Source organism: Nuphar pumila, chromosome 5 (assembly GCF_984573655.1).
Source record: "Nuphar pumila chromosome 5, dmNupPumi1.hap1.1, whole genome shotgun sequence".
Taxonomy (NCBI): Eukaryota; Viridiplantae; Streptophyta; class Magnoliopsida; order Nymphaeales; family Nymphaeaceae; genus Nuphar; species Nuphar pumila.
The window spans coordinates 7,413,248-7,422,683 of NC_143253.1; the positions used below are offsets into that span (position 1 = coordinate 7,413,248).

At 38.4% G+C, this 9,436-nt stretch overlaps 1 protein-coding gene across 1 annotated transcript; it reads right to left on the bottom strand.

Moving 5' to 3' along the window:
• Positions 1 to 1,961: 1,961 nt before the first annotated feature.
• Positions 1,962 to 8,537, bottom strand: LOC149836646 (S-type anion channel SLAH3-like). Its single transcript, XM_090006965.1, has 4 exons — positions 8,355 to 8,537; positions 2,991 to 3,761; positions 2,629 to 2,660; positions 1,962 to 2,214 (listed from the first exon to the last, which is right to left on the bottom strand). Exons 1-4 carry the CDS (start codon positions 8,535 to 8,537, stop codon positions 1,962 to 1,964), a joined length of 1,239 nt encoding a protein of 412 aa, XP_089863091.1.
• Between the last annotated feature and the right edge of the window lie 899 nt (positions 8,538 to 9,436).

Here is a 9,436-nt window from a genome sequence, read left to right on the forward strand (position 1 = left end):
AGTGCAGTCATCATGGAGAGTGGGCCGCCGGTGAGTTAACAATGTAGAGATATTACATCATTGCGTGTTAAGTGAGAGAGTTGTGAGTCCTAATGTCATCATAAGATTAAGAATGAGATTATTGTGATTAGTCATGACACAACTCGTGAGAGAACGAGTGAACTATGAATTGAGAATATTGTTCAATGTGTGAACTTAGTTATGACTTAGGATTTCACTCACACTGGTTTGGGACTCTAGAGGACCATGGATGGTTGATATTCATCATGGTTAGGATGTAGCATGAACCATACTGAGACTGAGAGCTTGACCTCCCGGGTAGCTACCGGTGGGGTCCCTGTGGTGGTTCACTGCAGTGTCTGGTGGTCCGGGGACTACTGGGAGTGTATGGTTCATTGTCTGGCCAACATGTAGAATTGAGGTGTTCTACAGGGTTGCTACGCCCATAGATGACTATTACCGGTATAGCCAGCCTAGTGATAGTTGTGAGAGAGAGAATTTGAGAATGATAATGGGGGTAATTAAAATATACAAACATGTGTAGTGTGTCGAGAACTAAACTAAGACTAGGAGCTTAGAGCTCACTACAGTTGTAAGTTAATTGTTTATTTACTTATAATTATTCCTTACTGGGTTGTAGAGTCACCCCCATTTTTGTTTAATTACAAGTGTAGGTTTAAGGCATTAGTATCAGTCAGCGTGTGAGCAGTCTTCAGCAGAGCATTTGGTATAATTTATTTTCCTTGTCATTGAATAAATTGTAATTGTTTTTAGTCTGTTATGAATGATGAACATTGTAAGAAAAAGTTGATTATGAGAATAAAATGAAAAAAAAAATTGACCATGTTTTCTCTGTGTAAACTTTGTACTCTTTCCCTCTAGGAAGTAATACCAACCGAACTCTGACTCTTGAGGTCCCAGATCGAGGTGTTACACATGGTCTACGCTTCTTAATTGTTTTTCTCATGTTTCTTCATGTATTTTCTCTCACGCTTTCACTCACTTCCCATGTGCTTTCTTTAAATTGGTAATCATCATTGTTAGATTTTAACAAAAATTTAACTCTTTCTGAAAAATCATGAAATATAAGAATGATCAATTTTATTATAGTTTTTATTTGTTTCTTTTTTTATTCCTATTGAGTTACCATATTGCTTTATTTTTTATTCATATTTCGTTTTTAAATTGATACTTCGCTTTCCGTTTCCTGTAAATTTTAAAATGCCTCGCTTCCGCTTCTCATATTGTTTCCCACTTCCGCTTCCTAGTTTGGCAACCTTGCATCTGACCAAATAGGGACCATTCAAATCCGAGTATGACCTATTCAGGGCATCTGGTCACTTCCCAGCTCTAGTGCATAAATTCCAAGCCCTCCTATTGACACTGTTAAAAGTATCATACCTCATAAACCGATAAAGATTCCCTTTGGCAACACTAGCAAACCTCCCTTTTGTTGAAACCCAGAAGATAAACAGTTATATAAATGAATAGTACAAAAACATTGTTTCCCATGGGCAGGATAATCAAAACTGTTCTGAGTGCTAGACTCCATGGAAAGCACACCACATGCAATTGTACGATACATATATGAAAATATAAAGGAATTACATATAGACAGTAATCACCAGCATTACATGACCTTCAAACATCCAAGCCAACTCTAGTTTAGAAGTTCTCTGGTTGAGGAGTTAACTGAAGCAACCACCCCGGTAATCAAGTTTTCTTTCATGTCGCTATGTCTAATCTGTATGATTGAGTAGACCAGTTATCAAGCACATGAAGCAATGATTTTGGACTGCAAAATGGTGTGCAAATCATGTTGTTGGACTCACTTAAAGAAATAGCGAAGCACAGATTCATAGTTCTCAACCTTCTCGTCCTTTCTGCGCTTCCGGACAATGCACAGCAGTTCAAATTCAATGTCTTGGCTTTGGTGACCGGGATGTCTGAGAGTGCTGATCTCAGATCTCAGTTTTTCTTGTCATCCGCTTCTCTGTAATGGCAATGGCTATGTCATTTGGGAAGAGATCACAAAGCACAAAGGCATGGATGACAGTTGAGACGAGTAAAACCATTACTGTGAGAGAAGAAATGAAGGATAGCACAACAGAGAGAGCCTGAGAGATCATATTCGTAACTTCACTGGAGTACTTAATTGTTGCAATGGAAGCACCAGTCATCGGAAATGTATAAGCCCACCATGCCAATGAGAACCTACAGTATCATTTCTAGTGTAAGATTCTGAAACCTGAGCAAGCGTGGACACCTAGCTTAGAAACAGTCACCATGCAAGACACATGAGAATTTGGTCCAGCAGTGACCGACTTTGAAACAACTGGATTGACTGCTCCAAACTCAGACAACCCCTGATTCAAGATGGATTTGAGAAAGACAATCTTGCACAAGCCTAGCCTATTCAGGGGCCAAGTTCTGATGGTCCACCAAGAAGCAAATCTGTGGAGCAACTAGACCTGACTCTCAAGTCTCATCCACATCTTGAATCCAGATCCTTAATTGCAATGTGCCAGTAAAGGATAATGACGCTTTTAAGATGCATTTCACTAAACTGTGAGCAAACATGTATAGAGAACCATACTTTTGAAAGCAAACAAACAAAAGAGAAAGTACCTGAACCCACGAAAGAAATTAATCCGAACAGCCTGCACAAGCAAGAAATAGTGTCACAGAGAAGGATCTTAAACTAGAAAAATGTCAACACAGCAGAAAATTTCAGGAACACAGCTCATTGCTCTGACTGCTTGATTTGAGGACTCATGAATCCCATCAAGTCAATGTGTTTGCCATCTTGGGCAATTGACGTGGGATCAGATGAGTTCACAACAAAGCCAGTGCTCTTTTATGGACTTCATGATGGTCCATTTAGAGGACCTGACAAAGTCTTGACTTAGATGGAGGTCAAGCTGCCAATGCCTAGAGCATGGTCATTCTTCAAGAAAATGCATACATAGCCAATTGTGTAGAGATTTTACCAGTGAAATATAGAGAAACAATGCAATAAAATATGTGATCCTTGACACAGAGTCAAAGTCCCCCTGAATCCGAGCCCATGCCATAGAAGCAACACTCGGTGCTGCAACAAACAGGAAGAATACTGGATGGAGTTCTTTGGGGAGTGTCTCATTGGTTGGTAGCCTCTGGTACAATGTAACAAATAGCACTGCATAGTGAGCCAATCCAATGGCAAAGAAAAACATAGGCCCTTCTTTCAGTCCCATGGTTGCACCCAGCAAAGCACCAACAAAATTTCCAACAATGGATAGATGGTTTGATGGATTGGCAACTTTAGACAGTCTACGTTGGCCTCCAGACATCCATTGTCCATATATCTTGAGTTCAAGACAGAAAATTGGAGTCATCAAGATGTACCAGAGCACAGGATGCAAGTTTTTCGCAAACAGTGGAGGCAATCCCAGGACTAAGAACAAGCATGCTATCCATGGTGCAAAGAAGAAATTGACACGAACTGGGTGGTAGTACTCACGCCGAACAGCTTCAAAGTAGAAGATGAGTTTCAGAGTGTAGATGGTGGAGATAATTGCAACGACTGCAACAGAGGCAATCCAAAGAACCAGGTTTATTTTGGGGTTTACATGCAGGAACTCTGTGGAAGGAGATGTTGACAGTGTTTTCCAAAGGATAGCTTGGCTGCTAAGGCCAAGACAGATGCCAAAGGAAGAAATTGGAAACCTCAGAAGGAAGGGCCACTTTTGATCTTCAGGAAGGATTAATTCCTCTGCGTCCTGAGGAAAAAGTAATTTCATCATTACATGTGTGTAACAAAGGTTTTTGGCCTTCATTTTAACAGGTTCAAACTTTTTGAATCACATGTTGAATGTTTTAATCCGCATCAACCTTTCACTTTTTCTTTCTCCTTTTTCCCTTTTCTGTAATTGGAGCACAAAAATGAAAAAGATACCAAACTCATGCATCTATAATAAAATTGCTCCACTTGTTAGTAATACTGCTACATCACTTTTCAGTTCAATGATCTAATAATGTGTTGTGCATTTTTCTGTATTGCATGACTAGTTGGCTACATTTCTTCAACTCAGGATGCTACATGGATTAACTAGATTGAGATCATCAGATGTGATAGACAGGATTCCTGTTATGAAAAAAGAACCAGACTGTCGAATCTCAACATTGACATCTTCAAGTACTTAATGAACTCGGCTATATCATTTTTACTACCATTAGTTAGAAGGAGATCAAATCAGAGTTACCGGAAGCTTCTTCAATAGGTGGGAAACTCGCTTCCTGGAAACTCGCTTTGAAAGCGCGATACTCGTCGCTTCTGAAACTTGATGAGAACCTCGATTCCCCCACGCTTCTCCTATGCTTTTCACACACTTCATTTATTCTTCTTATATATTCTCTTACTCAACTTTTCATGTTTTTTATGTGTTTTCTCAAACTCTTCTCACTCACTTCCATGTGTTTTCTCTAAATTGGTAGTCATCATTTTTAGATTTTGTTAAAAATGTAATTTTTATGCTGAAAATCATGAAATTTAATATTAGTCACTTTTATTTTAGTTTTTATTTGTGTTTCATTTTGATTCCCATTCAATTCTTATATTTCTTTTTTTTATTCCTCGCTTCCCACTTCCTATACATTTTAAAATGCATCGCTTCTCGCTTCTTCTTCCCGTATCGTTTCCCGCTTCCGCTTCCTAGTCTGGCAACCTTGGATCAGATACATGGATGATTTCAAGAAATATCTGCTCACAAAGTATCACTGATAAGGATAGATGGACCTCAATCATGTTGGCAGAGCAACAACTAAATGTGTGTACATGGCATAATGCCAAGTTGGTTTTGTGCCCAAAGAGGTAAAAACTAAAGCATGGTAGTGAATTTTGATCCTACATACATGTATTAGTACATTAAGCTTCCTAAATGAATTTTACCATCCGGAAATCATGTGGAGATTGATTTGCATACCCTTGTCCATGAAAAAAGACTACACCATCAAAAAATCTCAACCCAGTTACTCAGTTTCCCCATGAGTCCCAATTTTTTTCTGCAACTGTGGATACAGTTATCACTAACGAATAGTGGTTGGTGACACATTCCCTGCATTTGAACTTTTCGTGCGCATAAAGCAAAATTCCTGTTTTTCTAGAACTTGCTTGGTTTGAACTTTGAGACAGAATTCATCAAGACTTTCCACCTGGAATTCTGAAACAAGTAGTGAAAAGTGCTATACGAACCACATTTGGACTTCGCATGTGCAAGTATTAGAATTCCTAATTTTCAGTAGTTGCCTAGTTTCATAGCTAATCAGGAGGAAAGTAGTATCATACAAAACGGAGGTTAGATAACATGCAAAAGGTATGGATGCAGTGGGGAGCAAAAGGGTCCCTCTGAATTTAACCAAATTGAACCCAACTTCAAAGCTCATATGTACAAACCTAAAAAATCAATCACAGATAGAGAAAAAAGCGATTGTAAACCAGATGTCCACATTTTTGGACCACCAAAAAGGACAAGAGGTGGTCTTGTCATGCAGCCAAAGCCCCAGAGGTGCCCATGTTTTCTGAAATCAATTTGTACACCCTGATTTAGCAGTTTTTACATTTTAAAAGATCTCTCTTTCAGTAAGCAAATTACAGATTGAAAGCATTTGTTAGAACTTTATGTTTCAATGTTAGATTAATTCGATAAGAATCAATATATCAGTTCATTATCAAGTAAAATTATCTAGACTTTAAAAAAGTCAAATGCAACTCCCTATTTTAGTTTTTATTTGTGTTTCATTTTGATTCCCATTCAATTCTTATATTTCTTTTTTTTATTCCTCGCTTCCCACTTCCTATACATTTTAAAATGCATCGCTTCTCGCTTCTTCTTCCCGTATCGTTTCCCGCTTCCGCTTCCTAGTCTGGCAACCTTGGATCAGATACATGGATGATTTCAAGAAATATCTGCTCACAAAGTATCACTGATAAGGATAGATGGACCTCAATCATGTTGGCAGAGCAACAACTAAATGTGTGTACATGGCATAATGCCAAGTTGGTTTTGTGCCCAAAGAGGTAAAAACTAAAGCATGGTAGTGAATTTTGATCCTACATACATGTATTAGTACATTAAGCTTCCTAAATGAATTTTACCATCCGGAAATCATGTGGAGATTGATTTGCATACCCTTGTCCATGAAAAAAGACTACACCATCAAAAAATCTCAACCCAGTTACTCAGTTTCCCCATGAGTCCCAATTTTTTTCTGCAACTGTGGATACAGTTATCACTAACGAATAGTGGTTGGTGACACATTCCCTGCATTTGAACTTTTCGTGCGCATAAAGCAAAATTCCTGTTTTTCTAGAACTTGCTTGGTTTGAACTTTGAGACAGAATTCATCAAGACTTTCCACCTGGAATTCTGAAACAAGTAGTGAAAAGTGCTATACGAACCACATTTGGACTTCGCATGTGCAAGTATTAGAATTCCTAATTTTCAGTAGTTGCCTAGTTTCATAGCTAATCAGGAGGAAAGTAGTATCATACAAAACGGAGGTTAGATAACATGCAAAAGGTATGGATGCAGTGGGGAGCAAAAGGGTCCCTCTGAATTTAACCAAATTGAACCCAACTTCAAAGCTCATATGTACAAACCTAAAAAATCAATCACAGATAGAGAAAAAAGCGATTGTAAACCAGATGTCCACATTTTTGGACCACCAAAAAGGACAAGAGGTGGTCTTGTCATGCAGCCAAAGCCCCAGAGGTGCCCATGTTTTCTGAAATCAATTTGTACACCCTGATTTAGCAGTTTTTACATTTTAAAAGATCTCTCTTTCAGTAAGCAAATTACAGATTGAAAGCATTTGTTAGAACTTTATGTTTCAATGTTAGATTAATTCGATAAGAATCAATATATCAGTTCATTATCAAGTAAAATTATCTAGACTTTAAAAAAGTCAAATGCAACTCCCTATTTTAGTTTTTATTTGTGTTTCATTTTGATTCCCATTCAATTCTTATATTTCTTTTTTTTATTCCTCGCTTCCCACTTCCTATACATTTTAAAATGCATCGCTTCTCGCTTCTTCTTCCCGTATCGTTTCCCGCTTCCGCTTCCTAGTCTGGCAACCTTGGATCAGATACATGGATGATTTCAAGAAATATCTGCTCACAAAGTATCACTGATAAGGATAGATGGACCTCAATCATGTTGGCAGAGCAACAACTAAATGTGTGTACATGGCATAATGCCAAGTTGGTTTTGTGCCCAAAGAGGTAAAAACTAAAGCATGGTAGTGAATTTTGATCCTACATACATGTATTAGTACATTAAGCTTCCTAAATGAATTTTACCATCCGGAAATCATGTGGAGATTGATTTGCATACCCTTGTCCATGAAAAAAGACTACACCATCAAAAAATCTCAACCCAGTTACTCAGTTTCCCCATGAGTCCCAATTTTTTTCTGCAACTGTGGATACAGTTATCACTAACGAATAGTGGTTGGTGACACATTCCCTGCATTTGAACTTTTCGTGCGCATAAAGCAAAATTCCTGTTTTTCTAGAACTTGCTTGGTTTGAACTTTGAGACAGAATTCATCAAGACTTTCCACCTGGAATTCTGAAACAAGTAGTGAAAAGTGCTATACGAACCACATTTGGACTTCGCATGTGCAAGTATTAGAATTCCTAATTTTCAGTAGTTGCCTAGTTTCATAGCTAATCAGGAGGAAAGTAGTATCATACAAAACGGAGGTTAGATAACATGCAAAAGGTATGGATGCAGTGGGGAGCAAAAGGGTCCCTCTGAATTTAACCAAATTGAACCCAACTTCAAAGCTCATATGTACAAACCTAAAAAATCAATCACAGATAGAGAAAAAAGCGATTGTAAACCAGATGTCCACATTTTTGGACCACCAAAAAGGACAAGAGGTGGTCTTGTCATGCAGCCAAAGCCCCAGAGGTGCCCATGTTTTCTGAAATCAATTTGTACACCCTGATTTAGCAGTTTTTACATTTTAAAAGATCTCTCTTTCAGTAAGCAAATTACAGATTGAAAGCATTTGTTAGAACTTTATGTTTCAATGTTAGATTAATTCGATAAGAATCAATATATCAGTTCATTATCAAGTAAAATTATCTAGACTTTAAAAAAGTCAAATGCAACTCCCTATATGGGAGTAGTTCAAAACCATGCTACTGGGATTAGATTTGCTGAAACCATCTTGGACAATTAAAACAAATAGCATGACTGGATTATGTATAAAAGAGTTGTTCCAGCTAAGTTCTAAGTCTATTTGCATAATCAAGCAAGAAAGTAAATTTTCAGACAAGACATCATATTTTTGCAGTCAAATACCTTGAGAGTATCAAGTTCGGGTCCTTCTAAAGCATCAAAGTACCGATCCACTGGCAAAACCTCGATTTCTTTCTGTGGCGGGAAATCACTACGTGGTTTCCCTTCCTGTGGTTTGCCTCGCAGTAGCGATAACTGCTTCTCAAGCCTTACAGACCAGGTTTTAAAGGATTTAAAGGATTTCATGTTGCGCCTCTCACTCTGGAAACCATTTTGGCAATGGTTTAGTTGATTGGGAAGCAACCCCTTTGAAATTGTATCTGCATATGCAGTGCCTTTTGGTATGGGATTGGAATAGAAAGTCTGTTTGGGCTGCTCCACCGAAGCATCACTTGAATAGGCAGGTGGTCCTGCAGTGGCATTTCTAGCGGCATCTCCATAGTCAACATCACCAGCATAAACTCTCTTATATTCCTCCAAGTTTACTCCCAATGGAGAGGAAGGCATGCTGATAGAAATTGAATGAAACTGGTTTGGAACTAGTAATGAAGATAAATTGGGTAAGTGAGCCGATGGTGCTGAGCCTGCTGCCATTTCCTGCAACAGAATGAAAGCAGACATGCTTATAATTGAGGCAATTGGGCAAGTTTCTAGTCCAAAATACGCATGCATATATGGGAACATTAGGATATAAGCTGTAGGAAGCGTGCCCATGCACATTTTGAGCAGATGAAACAAATGCATACACGAAAAGAAAGGTCTGGAGCCATGGCAAAGAAGGCAGGTAATAGACATGGAAATGAATAGCAGGCCAAATCTGTCGCACCAACTAGGTTCCAATTTGATGGAACTGATGTTTGGAGATGAGGTAAAGATTTCCCAATATCTTATGTTGCTATCAAGAAAAGTCCTGGTTCCAGCATAGGGATAAAATAGAATGACCCCAACAAAGGATTCACTGAACAAACTTAAAAGCATACCCTCAGCATGGTTTCCTCGGAGATAAGTCTGTGAAAGAACAGAAATTGGCTTACTTTTGCCAGAACATGAACTGGTGAAAGATAGGTACTTTGCGGCTCAATGTACGTTGGATAATATTCTTCATCAAACCCAGCAACAGCTTCAGACGCTACAGTATGAAACAG